This window comes from Canis lupus, chromosome 36, assembly GCF_003254725.2.
Source record: "Canis lupus dingo isolate Sandy chromosome 36, ASM325472v2, whole genome shotgun sequence".
NCBI classification, from domain to species: domain Eukaryota; kingdom Metazoa; phylum Chordata; class Mammalia; order Carnivora; family Canidae; genus Canis; species Canis lupus.
The window spans coordinates 18,656,940-18,674,797 of NC_064278.1; the positions used below are offsets into that span (position 1 = coordinate 18,656,940).

The following is a 17,858-nucleotide window of genomic DNA, read 5'->3' on the forward strand; positions in this document are numbered from 1 at the left end:
TATCTTTTTGAATTAGTGTTTTTGTTTTCTTTGGGTACATACCCAGTCATTGAATTACTGGGTCCTATGGTAATTCTATTTTTAACTTTTGAAGGAAACTCCATACTGTTTTCCACAGTGCCTGCATCAATTTGTATTCCCACTGACAGTGTAAAAGGAACCCTTGTACACTGTTGCCTTTTTTTTAAATTTTGTTGTTTTTTTTTTAATTTTTATTTATTTATGATAGTCACACACAGAGAGAGAGAGAGGCAGAGACACAGGCAGAGGGAGAAGCAGGCTCCATGCCGGGAGCCCGACGTGGGATTCGATCCCGGGTCTCCAGGATCGTGCCCTGGGCCAAAGGCAGGCGCCAAACCGCTGCGCCACCCAGGGATCCCGGTTTTTTTTTTTTTTTTAAGACTATTTGAGAGAGAGAGAGAGATAGCACGCTTGAGCATGAGTGGGGGTGGGGAGGGGCAGAAGGGAAGCAGACTCCTCACTGGGCAGGGAGCCCAAAGCAGGGCTCCATCCCTAGACACTAAGATAATGACCAAAGCCAAAGGCAGACACTTAACCAACTGAGCCACCCAGGTGCCCCAGCTGGTGCCTTTTAAAAAGCTCTTCCTATGCTGCTCTTTCCAATCCTCTAATGTGCCCAACTCCTTCACAATGGCTGTACCCTGTTTGCACCATTCATTTCATGTGCTCCACTTTATGTAATTCCTTTATGTAAATTCCTTTAGAATTTTGCTGAAACATGAGTTCCTCAGGAAAGTTTTCTCCACACCACAAGGTTAAGTCTGTTGTTACACACTCTCAGAGTCACATGTGATCCTGATCACAAGTGTAATTATAGGTCTAACATCTGTCTTTCACAGTATAATAGAAGCTTTATAAGGTTAGGAACTGTCTTTGTTCCCACTATTGTGTGCTCAGTAGTCAACATTGTGTTGGCACAAGCTAGATGCTCAATAAATATTTGTTAAATGAGCATTCAAGTGCTCATGGAAATAATTTATATAGTCCTCTGTAAAGTTGAGCAAATTACCTTGACAATCTACCTGTACAACTTAGTACCTTTGTTAAGTCACAGGTCAACCTGTTGCCTTTTTCCATATTCAAAATGGGAATAACAGCTCCCTAAATACAAGGATTATTAGAAGGATATATGAGTTAACTAAGAAACAGTTTGGGATGGGCAGCCCGGGTGGCTCAGCGGTTTAGTGCCACCTTCAGCCCAGGGTGTGATCCTGGAGACTCGGGATCGAGTCCTACGTCAGGCTCCCCTGCTTCTCCCTCTGCCTGTGTCTCTGCCTCTGTGTCTCTCGTGAATAAATAAATAAAATCTAAAAAATAAAAAAATTCTTTAAAAAAAAGTTTGGGGGCAGCCCTGGTGGCGCAGCGGTTTAGCGCTGCCTGCAGCCCAGGGCATGATCCTGGAGACCCTGGATCGAGTCCCATGTCGGGCTCTCTGCATGGAGCCTGCTTCTCCCTCTGCCTGTGTCTCTGCCTTTCTCTCTCTCTCTCTCTCTCTCTGTCTCTATGAATAAATAAATAAAATCTTAAGAAAAAAAAAAGTTTGGGAGACTTTCACTTCATAAATCTGATATGGTATTTGCATTTTGGTAATTATGTGGGTAATTAATCCCTGGTGGCATATTTTAGAAAATTTAAGGTTTTCTTAAAATTCATGTGTTTCTTAAGTAAAAAATATAGTAGCCAAAATTAAGCTTTTTTTTGTTTTGTTTTGTTTTTGGTTAACCCTCAAATGATGTGGTTATTATTTACTATGATGTAATAAATCAATAATCTAATGAACTGAGCACTTTAGAGAAAGATAGTTTGATCTTTGGTGAAAACATCAATTTATGTATTAATCTTCAACCAAAACAATTTTATTTTTTATTCTAATTCCAGTTAACAGTTTTACATTAGTTTCAGGTGTACAATATAGTGATTCAACAATTCCAGATATTAGTGCTCATCAAGATAAGTATACTTTTAATCCTATTCACCTGTTTCACCCATCAATTCCCACCACCATCACTCTCCCACCATCTGTTTGTTCTCTATAGTTAACAGTTTGTCTTTTGTTTTTTTTTTTTGTGTTTTTCTTGAATTTCACACATAAGTGAAATCATATGGTATTTGTCTTTCTCTGACTTATTTTGCTTAGCATTATACTCTCTAGATCCATCCCTATTGTTGTAAATGGCAAGATTTCATTCTTATGGCTGAATAATATTCCATTGTGTATATATGTATATATATGTATATATACATATCTTCTTTATCCACATCTTCTTTATCCATTCATCTGTTGATGGACAATTGGTTAGCTATTGCAAATAATGCTGTAATAAACACAGGGATGCATATAGATTTTTGAATTAGTGTTTTTGTATTCTTTGGTTAAATATCTAGTAGTGTGATTACTAGATCATATGGTAGTTCTATTTTTAATTTTTTTTCTATTTTTAATTTTTAATTTTTTGAGGACCCTCCATACTGTTTTCCACAGTGGCTGCACCAGTTTGCATTCCCACCAACAGTGTAAGAGGGTTCCTTTTTCTCCATATCCTTGCCAACACTTGTTTCTTTTTTTGATTTTAGCCACTCTGACAGGTGAGGTGACATCTCATTGTGGTTTTGATTTGCATTTTTCCTGATAGTGAGTGATGTTGAGCATCTTTTCACGTGCCTGTTGACCATCTGTATGTCTTCTTTGGAGAAATGTCTGTTTGCATCTTCTGCCCATTTTTTAATTGGACTGATTTGTGTGTGTGTGTGTGTGTTGAGTTGTAGAAGTTCTTTATATATTTTGGATACTAACTCTTTTTCAATTATGTGATTTGCAAATATCTTCTCACCATTCAGTAGGTTGTCTTTTAATTTTCATGGTCAACCAAAAATCTTGTCCCAGAAACAATTATGTAATCTAGAATTTTGGAAGTTTAGTTCCTACTTGTGTAATTTGCCAAAAATTGATTCAATGGAGTGAATGTTTTCTCTCTTTAATTACTTCAGGCTTTATCACACCAATCATAGAAATTTCTCATCTCACCTTTTCCTGAAGAATGGTGATAACACTTCTGATCCTGAACTGTGTTCCAACCATCAGACATCACTTGACTACCTGTGTCCAGTGGTCTAAGGCAATTTAATATTTTACATCATATGAAAATTGAAGGGGCAAAAACTATAAGAGCTCTATTCTGCATAGCAAACATGTAAAATAATAGTTTTACATTTTTCTTGCTTTTACAAACTTACTGTCATTAATTGTTATTCTTAAAATGCCAAGCACACTTTACCTTATTTTTAAAATATTGAAGTTTAAATAAAAGCTAGTCATGAAATTTATCAGAACAAAGAAAAGAACTTACCATACTGAATATTAGCCTAAAAGGGGTAGTTTTTTCTTTTTAGGTAATCTCTACAACTAACCTGGGGCTTGAACTGACTACCCCGTGATCAAGAGACAAATGCCCTACCGACTGAGCCAGCCAGGCTAAAAGGGGTAGATTTTAACCAGAATTCTATCAGGTAATTTTCCCAGCTGTGACCCTGCATATTAAAAATTATGAAATGTGAAAAGGACTCTTGTCACATTTTTTATTAATAAAAAGTGCTTACTGAGTGAATAGTTGAGCAAGATCCTGTGCATATAGATCCCTATGCATAGATCATGAAGAATGGAACAATCTCAGGAGACCCATTTAAGAAAACCTTGAGGGGCGCCTGGGTGGCTTGGGTCATGATCTCAGGGTCCTGGGATCCACCCCTGCATTAGGCTCTCCACTCAGTGGAGAGTCTGTGTGTCTTTCTTCCCACTCCCTCCGCTTGTGCTCTTTCTTTCTCTCAAAAAATAAATAAAATCTTAAAGAGAGAGAGGACAAGCAGGAGGAGGGACAGAGGGAGAAGCAAGCAGACTCCCCGTGGAGCAGGGAGACCGATACAGGACTCAATCCCAAGACCCTGGGATCATGACCTGAGCCAAAGGTAGATGCTTTACCCACTGAGCCACCCAGGTGCCCTAAATAAAATATTAAACAAAACAAAACAAAACATGTAAACTTAGAAAACATAGAAAAGACCTCTATGATGGCTTCTGCATTTTTCAGTTTACTCAAAGAAAAGATGTTGCCAATGCAAGTTAAAATAGGCATTTTATTGAGAAACTTGCTTTGTCAGAGTAAAAGTTACAAATATTTTCATTTAATAAAATTAGCATATCCGTAATCCTAAAAACATCCCTTAAAAGCCTTTGTTTATCTGAAACCTCAGATCATTCAGATCCAGGGTTTTCTCTTAGTGTTTTCTGTGGAAAAAGATGCTGCTTATTCCCTTCATGCAAATAACTGAACATGTGTAGTATAACTTGTTCACAAAACAAATTCTCCAGTTTGAGTTGCCTGCATGCATGTGAATTAATATCTGCATTTCTGTGACTATAAAAGTCTCCTGCTATAACAATGAAGCGTTTTGCTTACTCCTGAGCAATCTGAAAGTTATAATGTGGTCATGTAAAAAAAAAAAGGTCTTGCAGCAAGACAGTTCTGCTGAAAAACATCCCCATTCCCTCATCATAACATGAAGTTGGTACAGGTTAATACTACACAATAAAGTGTAATTTGCTTGTTAAATACACTAGGCTTCCATGCAGGTTTTTAAAAAAATTATCTATTTGTTTCATTAAAAGGGCAATGATTTAACTTTATAAATCATTTTCTAAATGGCTTTTCCATGACACATTAAAAGTATGAGAAAAATAAATACTTAAAACATGTTTTAAATAAGTTAAACCAGCACTGACACCTAATAAAATTAAGTAGAGGTTCAAAGGTCATGTGAATAGATCTCTTTTTAATTTACTGAAGATAAAGCTTACATGAGGGCAACACTGAATAATTTTCAAGTTTATAGATTTTTATACATGGATACTTAAAAAGACTAAATTCTAGGTGTAAAAGTTGGATGTTAGGTTTAGAATTTTTTAATCAACTTGAACTATATAGTTTTTTTCTTTTTAACTGCAGGAAATTAATAGGGCTATGCTTCTGCACTGTGATGCTTTGTGCAAATACCAGAATTGATATATGACAATAATATTCTTGCTAAAATTTAAACAAAACTGCTGAAATTATTTTTAGTACAAAAGTTAAAATTATACTTCTGTTGAGGGATTTTGGAGATAATATTTATGGTGGTTCTTATTTGCCTCCTGTGGCACAGATTAGTACTTTGGCTAGAAAAGCAAGAAAAGATAAACTTTAAAAAAATATTGCCTCTAGTTTTTAATTACTATTTGTTAAGAAAACAGGAAAATAGAGTAAGAAGGTCTTTTATCAGAATCATTAAAATTCTTTTTCAGGAGGTGCTATCAATAAGTGCAAAGTTGTCATAATTTAAGGTCCATTTCCTGCTAGCAGTATACTTGCCAAATTTGGCAGTTTAAAGCAATATGTTGGATGTTGACTTTGAAATTATAGCAAACAGGTGCAGGGAGCAATGTCTTAAAATGTTGGCATAATTAGTTTATAGTAATTATTACATTTATTAGGACTTTACATTTTGACTTGGTTTTCTCTTTTTTCCTAAGTCAGTTTTCCTGTGTGTTTTCCATACACATGAAATCACAAAATGTTAGCATGGGGTAGGAACACATCTCATCAAATTTTACAGAAGAGGCAACTGATGCTCAGAGATGTTGTGATTTGCCCAAGGTCACTCAACTAATAAGAAACAGACCTGGGGCTAGAATATGGCCCAGGGTTGTCTCCTTCATCATTTAGGTCTTAGGGGATGGAGATGAATGCTCAATCTCTTTATATCTTTCCTGTGGGGGAGTGTTGGCATTAATAGCAGGAGGACTCTGCTCAGGACTCTTTTGAAGAAATCTATAAAACAAGTATTCATCCCGAAATTCATACTCATTGGTAATATGTTGGATGACTCCCCCTTGCACCAGTCTATCTCCATATATCACAGCTTCACCACGGTCAGACGCAAGGCCGACTTCAATGAGCCAGTTCACCAGGTCACAGCCACAGAAAGTCCCAGTAGATGTCTTTGCACCACACCTGTATGTCAAAGGAATGATTCACCCATATGTTCTGTAAACCTGGTATGAGCACTGCATGATAGAGGACAAGCAAGGAAAAACAGGAGACAGGGAAACACAGCATGACAGTTAAAAGTGTGGCAGGAATGAAACTTTTCTGATATAAAGGGTCTGTTAAACTCACCTGACCCTAGAAAGATCCACCAGAAAAAAATAAAATATGCCAATAATGCTTGTGAAAACAGAAACATGTAAAAAAAAATGATGTAAGTGCATCTACAAAGAAGCATTCTTTTTATAGTAGCTGGCCTTTTATGCTCAGATCCATTCTGTAGACAGCTGGATATTATTTATTTTATATTATATTCATAGGTATAATAAGTAATTTAATTGTCTTAGGAACATTAAATAATATTTTTTACAAGCTCTTAGGAAGTAATTATTTTTACTAAACTACTCAAATTGAACATCATTATTTTCTGTTTCTCACAGTGCCCACAAATAGTCTTTCTTCTTGCCTTCAGCAGCAAAACAATCCTACTGATGTATTTGTCAAGAATTTGCTGCATTAGGAAGTAAGGAAAGAATAAGTGTGATCTGTCTTGCTACAAATCTAAGGTCTTTAAAATGTACTTTGATGATGAATCTATTTCTTGATAATTTAAAATTTAAAATCTGTCTTCCTAATGCAAATGTGGGGTTCCTCACATATCAACAAATAAACAAAGGGAAGAGAAATGTAAAAGAACCAATTACATGAAGTCTGTACATTTTCATACAAATATGTAAGAGACAACATGAATCTGTCCACAAGCATTAGTCAAGCTGTAACACCTGAAGTGCTTGACAACAGGAAAACAGCGGATGAAAATCAAGATGAAATGAGAAATAGGCGACAAAAATTTTAGAACATTTAACCACCAATGAATACAGCATTTCATATAAAAATTAGAAAAGAGGTTAATATACATGAAAAATCTTCTCAAGTACATAAATCAATATATTTTAACATCAGTGTTTTGCTTAGTAATAAGATGTCTTAATTTATGTTTTGCAACTACAAACTCTATCACTTTGAACAGAAAGCCTGAATGAACATTACAACCTATGTCTGATCCTTCTTCCTGCTTGTTGATTTTTAATTTATGGCCCAACACCTTATATCCCAGACACCAATTGAATAATATTGCTTCCTGCTGACTGACCAGGCAGCTGCAATCACAGCCCATGGGACTGTGCCGAGTGGCAGAGAATGTGCCGCCATATAGGATGCAGAGCACCACTGCCAGCCAGCGCCCGTTCAGCCATCCAGGACTGAGGCCCACTGGCAGCCCTGCAGAGCGCAAGAGCCATGCTTCTGACAGCAGGTGATCACAGGGGGCCTTTCTTAATTTCAAAAAACAATTGTAAATTGTTGAAACTATCCATAGATGGAACTTTGGCTCTTTAAGGGTAAGAAGCTTTCCTTCATAGTTTACCAGAACCTGAGCTGGGCCTATTATGTAGGTTTTGCCATCTGATTCAAGGACAGGTTATCTAATTTTAAAGAAGAGGAAAACTAAGGTTTAGAGAATTGAACTGCCCCAATGTCATGTAGCTAATATGTGGCAAACTCAGGGGCTGGCTCCTAGTTTCGGTGCCCAACCAGTGAGTCCCCTTTCCACTAGCTGTTCCAGGCTACCTTTTGGTTATAATAAAATATACTGGCATAAAATGTGTAAATATATCATCCTAAATGGTAATCTTCATAAATTTTCAAATCTGCAGTTATAGACATAAAAGTATTTGGTTTTTTTAATGTTTTTTTTCCCTCTTTTATGACAACCAAACATCATGGCACTGATTCATTCATTTCCTGCTGCATGTTCTGTATCTTGAGAATTAGAAGAATAAATATGATGTCATAGACTGAAGATTAGGACTTGAAAGGGAAAATAAGCAGCAGAAGTAATTAAAAGACAGAAATTTCATTTCATTTTCTTGACAATGTAATTAATAATATGAAATAATGTACCGCTAGGAGACAGGAGAATAGAAAGCCACCCTAAATCCAGTGTCTCTCATAGTTTTGTGATGGCCAACATAAAGTGAATGTTAATATTTTACTACATTTTGGTTCATTCTAAATTAGTTTTCACATTTTATATGGATATTGGAAGTTATATAACATTTAGAAAGTGTAAAAATCTTATATATGTTATTTCTTAAACTATAAAGCTATTTTAACTTTTACATGTAAAAGTGCTACTGAAAATAACAACCATGCAGTTAGTTACAACCACATTACTCAGCCTGTTACAAACCAAAATTAATATCTAAAATATAATTATCTGGAAATTGTACTTACCTTCTTTCCTTGACAATGTTTCGGATACAGAGGTCACGGTGATAATGGATAAACTGTTGACAGGTCATTTTTATTTCCTCAGGAACAGGAGAACCCCTGTTTTCTGCTGTCTCTTTATTATTCCATAGGAATTCAAGTCTAAAAATCAAAATTTATGGATACCACTTTTAAGGAAAGGAAAACACGGAGAGAAAACCCCTTCTTGCCTATTACCCCCATCAACATGTGTTTTCCAAAGCTACCATCTACAACATCCAGATATTTTTAATCTCGAAAGCAAAGACATAACCTGCCCTTGGTTTCCTGGTCCAAGCAGGTAGGGTGGGGGTAAGGTGAGGTGGGGTAGGAGATTTGAACATTTTATAAACCTTCCTGACATATTTGATCCATTTCAGTTTCTGCCAACAAATGAAGTTCTTTTCTTGTTCTACATTCTACTGTTTTAAGTTGCAAAAATAACTCACAGAGATCAAGTATTTTATTTAATCATTTTCCAATTTCAGTACCACAGAGACCAATACTGGGATCTGGAATACAGCAGAATTCTGTTTCTTCCAGCTCAGACAATAGATGTGTTGACTATTTTATCTGATCAACATTATGAAGCTGATAACTAAGTTTAGTGACTTTCCTATTACACTTTTCCTCCTTAATGAAGTGATTATGACCCAGCAAGTATATCTTTATAATGTGATGATGTTGATGACAAAAAAGAAGAAGGAGGAGAAAGAAGAGTGACCAAATACTGGGCACTTTTTATATACCTGGTTCGATAAGTTCCATTAGCATTTCTCATTTCTACTAATTTTGACTTTGAAAACAAATGAGGATATACAAATATTTGTGCCCCCCTTCCTGCCACTCCCAAGTTGGAGAATTCTCACTTCATTTTTATATTCACACTATCATTATTATTATAAAGAAATTCCTAATCTGAATCCAAAGAAACTCTTTACCAAGCATATAAAAAACAAAAATTTAGAAAGGAGAGAACTTGAGTTTTCTATAAATTGTCAGTTTGATAGAGAAATCCTACTGTCAAGGGAGAACCTATATTGTCAAATATAGGCCTTTGGGGGCACACCATCTACTATTTCCATTTCTAAATACACTTTCAGGGTCATTTTGCTTTATGTAGTTAATGGGATAGATAGAAGTCTGCATCCATCAATTTTTGTTAAAATGCAAATGACAATGTTGAATTTTTAAGAGTTCTTCCAATATTTTCTCTGCAATTATTTACAACAAATATGTGAATCAACATATAACCTTTCTGTAGTGTTTAGTTTAAGCTTTCTGTGGTCTCCTAGCAGTTACTAAAGGTTTAAAAATATCAGTATCTTACTAGAATGGCTAGAATGGCCTTGACATTATTGCCTTGACAGATATAGATTTATTTCAAAACTAAATTTACCTTCTTTTGAAAGGCAGAATGATTAAATGTTTGTCCAATCCAAAGATGCCAAAGGAAATAAATCCCTATGGAAGAAGAAAAGTTGCAGTTATGAATTCAACACTAGAATGTTAAGACTGCGAGATTATGGAAGCCACCATATTTAGTAAACCCATAGTGATTAGAACAATATTTTAAATGGAACACACAAAGCAGACCTTCTAAAAGTTTAGTGCCTGGAGGCAATATGATATTTGGCTGCCTTTTTCCAGTCACCTATTCTACTAATTATGTTGGATAACTGGTTTAAACCAGTATTGAGCGACCACATCTGCATGTTAGCTTATTGAAGAAAAATGAAAATATTTATGACCTTTGTCTTTTTTTCCCTTTTAAAAAAGATGTTACCTTCTATTGTACTTAAGTATTTATTATTTTTCTGTTAACACTTCAGAAATTATAGAATTATATAGTATCTGATTATAATGAAGTAACTGAACAAACTTTATGTGAGATGAAATTGGATAGGTGCTTAGGGAAAGGGTTTGAAGGATTTAGGGGTGATGAAGCAAACTGGCATCAGAAGTCACCCAGAGATTGGGACAACTGGGACAGCTTGGGGGGGCAGGAGGTTGGGAACTGCCATTTGTCAGGCTCAATGGGAAAAGGATCTAAATGCAGGTTGGTGGGAAGTGGGATGGGCAACGTAATATATTGCATGAAGGATCTACCTTTCTTCACCCAAACTAGAAACAACCAAAAAGGAATGATCTTACTATAATACCTATATGGGATGTGGTTGTGGGGGAGGATTTTATTTCTCTCTCTCTCTCTCTCTTGAAATATTTAGGGCATTAGTCATGGGGCATCATTTCAAATGCAACATTCCTGGCATGAGCTTCTTTGTGAAGCTTTCTCAGTCCCAGTCTTGAGGTGACTCAGCCTGGAGTGTCTTTCCTGAATACAAAATGCTGAGTCAGACTATGAGTTTTCAACCTAGTATTTTATACAGAATCACAAACTGAGGTGGGCATCAAGTAGCTTTGGGATACTCAAGTCTACCTGTAATAATAGGTCACTTCTCTATCTGGACATAGTCATTTTGCTCCCACAATAATGGTAAAACAAACTGGAAATAGTTCAAGAAATTAATGTTAGGGTACAATGTGTAGGAGTGTTTACTGTTAAATATTAACTGACTCAATTATTAAAACCAGTGATTTCAAACACAGTATTTTTTTCAACCTGATACTTAATCTGGGGACTAATATTCCCTAATTAAAAAGTAAAGATTGCAAACAAAATCATAATTTGAACTTTACACAGAAAAATATCTTCCCAATACATAAAACATCACTTATCCTTAAATATCCATTTTAATAGTGACATTAAAACAACAGCACCTATTCTATTAGATTTTCATGGAATTTTAGTTTCTAATTTTTAAACATGAGAATGATAACGTCTACTTTGTAAGTATTCTTGCAATGTTTAAGTAAGATGACTAATGTAAAATGCTTAATAATGGCTGGCATATAATAGGAGGCCCTCAAGGTATGGTAACTTCAATCCTTGGCCAAAATTTATTTATCTACCACATGATTTTCTAAAAATGATTTAAGTACCTGTTGTCCAAGAAACACTGAAATGAAATGATGTTCAATTTAAGTGACTAAACCAAAGGCTCAGAGAAGGTAGGTCTTTTTCCCAAAGTGACTTCTTAAGACTATCACAAAGTTTAAAAAGAAGCGGGAACATCTTGTCCCTGCTTAAATAATCACTCTTTATTTTAAAACCAAAGCAAAAAACGACTTGGTATTTCTGACTGAAACACTCCGTGTGCATTCTGATGACTTGAGCCAACAGGGAGACCAACAGCTGTCAGCTGTCACGCTAGCAGCTGGCAAACCAACTAAACCCTTTTGATTCAAAAGAAAACAACAAGATCCGCACAGCTACCCCCCCAAACAGCCCATCCAGGAAAATAAAAAAGCTCTCAAAATTCCCAGGAAATAAATACCTGGCCAAAGTTAAACACAGCACAGAAAAACTGTAACTCGACATAGAGTCTTCCAGGTTCTTGGTTGAATAGCCACCATAAACAACTGGAAAGATTCTGGGAAGGAAGGTGAAAATAGTGTTTTAAAATGAAGCTAGCTAAATCATTTCTCTCTACCCAGAACACAGTACAATAACTTATCTGCTTAATAATTAGGCAGAAAAAGACTAAAAGGAAAAACACCGAGAGAATATGGAGGCTTTGTCTTTTGAACAAGAGGTTTCAACCTCTCCTTTTGACAGATGTCATTCAAACAGCAATTAATTTGATCAGACTTGAAGCAAGAAGACATGCGCCATAATACAGAAGCTTACATAATACATCAGGACTGCCGACTAGCCTAAGACAGGACTGATTTTAAAATTAGTTCTACACAATGAAAACAATCACATCACTAAGCAGCAGTTCTTGGCAGCATTTCTTACTTTTTGATTTTTGTTCTTAAATAGCAGTTAAAATGGTGCTGGTTGATAGTATTCTATGTAACGAGCATCCCCATGTAAAAAAGTTCCTTTATAGGTTATTTGGCCTATCTCCCATCTCTAGGCAAGTTACACCTGAACCATCTCAAAGAATTATATAATAATAACTGATAATTCACAAAAGAGGACATAAAACTAATTTTAAAAAAACCCCGTAATCAGGGAAATGCATTGGAAAAATAAAGTGCTATATTTCACTTATAAAATTATCAAATTTTGGGCAGCCCTGGTGGCACAGCGGTTTAGCTCTGCCTGCAGTCCGGGGTGTGATCCTGGAGACTTGGGATCGAGTCCCATATCGGGCTCCCTGCATGGAGCCTGCTTCTCCCTCTGCCTGTGTCTCTGCCTCTCTTTCTCTCTCTCTCTGTGTCTCTCATGAATAAATAAATCTTTTCAAAAAAATAAATAAAATCATCAAATTTTAAAATTTATAATGTTCAGTGCTGGTGAGAGTACTTTTACAAACCTATACTACTCCTTCAGAAAACAATTTAGTAGAATGCATCCAAAGGCACAGAAATATTTATACTCTTTGATCCAGATTTCCCAACTTTGAGAATCTATCATATGGAAATATTGCATGGAGATGTTTATTTAAGCATTTTGAAAAACTAGGAATAATCATCCATTAGAAAGTGGTTGAGTAAATTATAATGTATCTCCTCTATAGTTTATTGAGGAGCCATTTAAAGTAACAGTTATGAACGACTATGTAGCAAGCAACACGAAAATGGATGACATAAGTGACAAAACAGGGTATCAATCTGTATGACAATTAGAACCATGAAAAATGTATTTAAAATAGAAGGCAGCAATTTTATAACTATCTATTGTATGAAGTGGTTGTGTTATTTTCAAAATGAAAAATTCTTTTTAAAAGTGTATTTATCTGGGATCCCTGGGTGGCGCAGCGGTTTGGCGCCTGCCTTTGGCCCAGGGCGCGATCCTGGAGATCCGGGATCGAATCCCACGTCGGGCTCCCGGTGCATGGAGCCTGCTTCTCCCTCTGCCTGTGTCTCTGCCTCTCTCTCTCTCACTGTGTGCCTATCATAAATAAATAAAAATTTAAAAAAAAGTGTATTTATCTGAGGAATATCTTCTGTGAGACCACGTGGGCATTTATCTACCAAGGTCAGTCACAGAAGGAATACGTTTGAATAAGCGGCTCTGCGCATGGTGTGGAGATACCTGGTCTTACCAAATTCTAGGTTCAGAAAATAGAGCAAGTAAGTGACTCTAAGCAAAATAGGCTATTGGGGCAGCTAGGCAACAGAGTGCTGTGAATTCTTCATTCCCTCTTCTCTTTTTAAATATTTAACTTATTTATTCATGAGACACACAGAGAGGAAGGCAGAGACATAGGTAGAGGGAGAAGCAGGATGTGGGACTCCATCCAGAACCCTGAGGTCACGACCCGAACCAAAGGCAGAAGCTCAATCACTGAGCCACCCAGGTGTCCCTCTTCATTCCCTTTTCTCCTCAGAACAGCTCAAGATCAGGATTCAGGTTGGCCTAGTTGCCACCCCCCACCCCCACCCCGGAAGCAGCAACCAAGTTTCTCCCAGATGCTTGAATCAAATCTTTGCCAAACATTTAAGGAAATGGCCCTAAAACAAAAATCAGAAGAAACATTTACAGCAAACAGGCCAATAATGAGAAGTAAACACAGCAACACATGTCGAGTCAGTTGCTGGTCTCCACTCTGTAGATACTGTTCCTCTTCCTGGACTAACATGCAGCTCTGGGAGTTACAGCGACTCACACAATGATCATCTATAAGACAGTAAGTACAACAATTTGTAATCAGAGCTTTTTATTTGAATGCATTTTAAATTTATAATGACTTTCTAAGCAAAACCAGCACATATGCACATTCAGCTCAGCATCAGTATATTATTTTAGATGAAATCTGAGGAAGGCTCCTTCCTGTGGTCTCACAAGAGTTCTACTTGTCAAGTGTTTTCATCTGAAAAAATACAAGTAGGATGCAATAGTTCCCTTCTACACTATTCAATATATATATATATATTTTTTTTTAAGACCGTGTTTACTATATATGCTTATAGAATTTTTCCACACCAAGATATACACAAATACTTTTTATTAAAGTAGGATCATATTACAGAGACAATTTGGCAGTCTTTTTTTTTTTTTTTTTTAACTTACCAACACTGGGTACTTCCCTCATGCCATTAGCTGTTATTATAGCCATTAACTATATATTACAAATATATATATCTTAATTTCTTTTTTATTTTTATTATTATTTTTTAAGATTTTATTTATTTATTCACGAGAGATACAGGGAGAGAGAGAGGCAGAGACACAGGCAGAGGGAGAAGCAGGCTCCATGCAGGGAGCCCGACATGGGACTCGATCCCGGGTCTCCAGGATCAGGCCCTGGGCTGAAGGCGGTGCTAAACCACTGAGCCACCCGGGCTGCCCTTAATTTCTTTTTTAAAAACTAAATTAATATCTCATGTTTCATCTATAACAAATCTACATACTGGTCACAGATACCCCAGTTTGGCCAACTGTAACACAAATTTACTACTCCCCGCTGCCTTTCATTAAAGAGTTTAAAATCTGCCTTAGAAAAGGCCTTCAAGGGCAGCCTGGGTGGCTCAGTGGTTTAGCGCCACCTTTGGTCCAGGGCCCGATCCTGGAGTCCTGGGATTGAGTCCCATGTCGGGCTCCCTGCATGGAGCCTGCTTCTCCCTCTGCCTGTGTCTCTGCCTGTCTCTCTCTGTGTCTCATGAATAAATAAATAAAATCTTAAAAAAAAAAAAAAAAGACCTTCAAGAAATCAAATAAAAGCTATTATACACCATTCTGTTCACACGCAGAACCAAGTCCAAATCACAGGTATGAATGAGCCTTCTCTGGCCTGGAGTAGATGGGAGGGGCCTCTCCCGAGAAACCTTCATTCTCCCGCCTCAGCTCCACAACATATATAGCCTCAAAAGCAGGGGGCAAACATTTTTTACCAAATGGATGTCTAGTTTAACGTACAGTCTGACTTTAAAAAGTAAAAGATGAAAATTACAATTTTATAGGTCTCAGCCCTTAAGGTAACAATAAAAGTTTGTATTTCTGAGAGTTGCTTTCCAGAAAAGGACATATGCTGTCATTAACCATGGTGTAACATGACGGCTAACGGCATGGGGGGTGTGCAGTGCTGCTAAGTGAAAAGAAAGCAGGCTGCCAAACTGTCTCTGTAGTGTGATCCTACCTCAATAAAAATTATTTGTATATATTTTGGTGTAGAAAAGTTCAATGAGTACATGTATAATAAATCCAGCCTTAAAAAACTGTGTACAGATATTACAAAAATGGATAAAAATACATCTTATTATCTTTCATTTGCCTTTTTCACACATTGCATATTGATGTTGCCTTTGTGCTGTGCCAGTGTTTTGAGGATGAGGAATTAATTATATTGCTAAATTCTAAAAATTCTCACTTATTCATGGTTTGATTCCCTTCAGCCTGTCTTTATTTTAGGCTTAGGAATGACACTAAGTTATGTGAGTAAATGAAGTCCATATACAATGGCTTTCTTTGTATATGGATTTCATCTTCATAATTTTTGCAAAATAGGATCAGAAAATCTAAGAAGCTCCTATAGAAGAATTTTCAGAAATCAGCATTGCTCATTAAGAAAATGACAGATAAGAAAAGCATAACATAATTTTCAGAGAAAAAAATATTAAATTACATATTGAATTTGTCGACAGACTTTCCTGTTAGGTGCACTGTGTAGGGAGAAAACATAAGGAGGAAATCCTTGGGAATTTTGATGTAAAGAAACATTAGTTCAGGACAGTGGCATACAAAAAGTGAAAGGCAGTTTAACTGAATGCCAAATGGGGTTTCCCAGCAGAAAGTCAGTGAAGGCCCAACATCTGATATATTTTCACTTCTTTCTACAGAAATGTGAATTCCACTATTCAAGATTCATTCTTAGCAGATAGCAGCCAAATATAAACCCTGTTTGACTGATAACACCACTACTACTGCAACTGCATGTTTAATGAGCATTTACTACGTATTCCCCACACTGTGCTAAGTGATTTGCATACTTCGTTTTCATAATCCTCACATTTCGTATATAAAAATGAAATGCCTTGGCAACAATACAGTTGACATATGCTTTATCATGAAGATGACTTTCAGGGGTTTCCCTTTCTAACCTGATTACAAATGAGCATAATCAACTAAAGTACATTGCAATTTCATATAAGTGTGTTCAGTTGTTTTAAATAATTTGAGTTCCACTGGTGTGTGCATGAGGATGGTCTGAGATGGCGACGCAGGAAGACCCTGAACTCATCTCCCTCAGACACACCAAACCCACCACTATATATGGAATCACTCCCACCTAAAAAGAACTGAAAACTGGCTGAACAGCTTCCTCCACAACAACGGGAAAAATGGCCACATGGAGCCAGGTAGGAAAGGCAGAAATGCCGTCCCACCACAAAGCTCACTCTGGGCGCAGTGACACACGATAGGGAAGGATCTGACAGGCCTAGAACTCTCTGGGGAGTGAGGGGCTTGTGCTCCACATCAGGCACCCAAGCCTTGGGACCTGCACCAGACAGATGAGGCCCCAAAAAAGTCTGGCTTTGGAAACATGGGGCTTACGTCCAGGGGACCCCAGGGCTATGGGGATCTGAGATACTCCTTTTGAGGGCTCATGTGTGGACTCACCCGTCTGGGGAAGCAGCAAAAAGGCAGGCAGCAGTTTGAGAGGTGACTGGATTATATGTGAAGGAGATTCAAGTGCTAATCTTAAAGATTCACTGGACTTTTCCTTGCAGGGGGAGCTGCTGGAGAGTGCCAATTGTTGCACTCTCCCTCTCCCTTGCTGGGGCAGGCAGGTGTATGCAAATGTAACAGGGCTAAAACCAAGGCATGTCCATCCCAGAAAGCTCTTCTCCAGCCTTGCTAAAATTGCAGGTGTGCCCTGCCCCGAATGCTCTTTCACTGGACAGGCATGCCCCACACCCAACACTCTTCTCACAACCTTGCTAAAGCTGGTGGGTGAACTCAGTCCACATGGAGGACACTCTACTGCCTGGTTCTGGTGGCCGAGGAGGCTTGGGCTTCTGGGCTCCACTGTCTGTAACAACTGGGAAGATAGTTCTGGACAGGATACCATACCCTGGGCAATACACAGATAGCAAACTGAAGTATACGCCCAGGGTGCCCATGAAAATGACCCATTTAATTGTCCAGGAGCTTTAACCTGAGGGATGAGCTGCAGGCTTTCCCCACCTCTACAGGCTACAGAAGCACTCTCAGAGGATGCAGGCAGGGAGGCACCAACTGTGCGCACCCCACCCCAACCCGGGCCTTGTTGCAGCTCACTGGTATCTTCCAGAAAGGATCGTTTACACTTGTCTGAAGCCCCGATTCTTGGCAATTGTCACCCAGGGGATACCTTCAGATCTCCTGGCCTAGAGGTCAGCAGGGTCTAGGACCACGGTCCAGCAGGATTGTATATATTTATGTACTTTAAAAGCTGC

The 17,858-nt window shown here is 37.5% G+C and overlaps 1 protein-coding gene across 3 annotated transcripts in view; it reads right to left on the reverse strand.

The window, feature by feature from the left end:
* Positions 1 to 4,132: 4,132 nt before the first annotated feature.
* Positions 4,133 to 17,858, reverse strand: part of GPR155 (G protein-coupled receptor 155) — a 43,544-nt gene continuing 29,818 nt past the window's right edge. For 2 of the 3 annotated variants that reach the window (XM_025460231.3, XM_025460232.3), the window contains exons 12-16: positions 13,964 to 14,100; positions 11,807 to 11,902; positions 9,808 to 9,872; positions 8,394 to 8,531; positions 4,133 to 6,065 (exon numbers count right to left, since the gene is read on the reverse strand). In XM_025460231.3, the coding sequence (XP_025316016.3) occupies positions 5,774 to 6,065; positions 8,394 to 8,531; positions 9,808 to 9,872; positions 11,807 to 11,902; positions 13,964 to 14,100 (728 nt within the window). In that variant the 3' untranslated portion in view covers positions 4,133 to 5,773. Of the gene's footprint in view, positions 6,119 to 8,393; positions 8,532 to 9,807; positions 9,873 to 11,806; positions 11,903 to 13,963; positions 14,101 to 17,858 lie in introns of all 3 variants that reach the window. The other variant, XM_025460233.3, reaches the window with a different exon arrangement.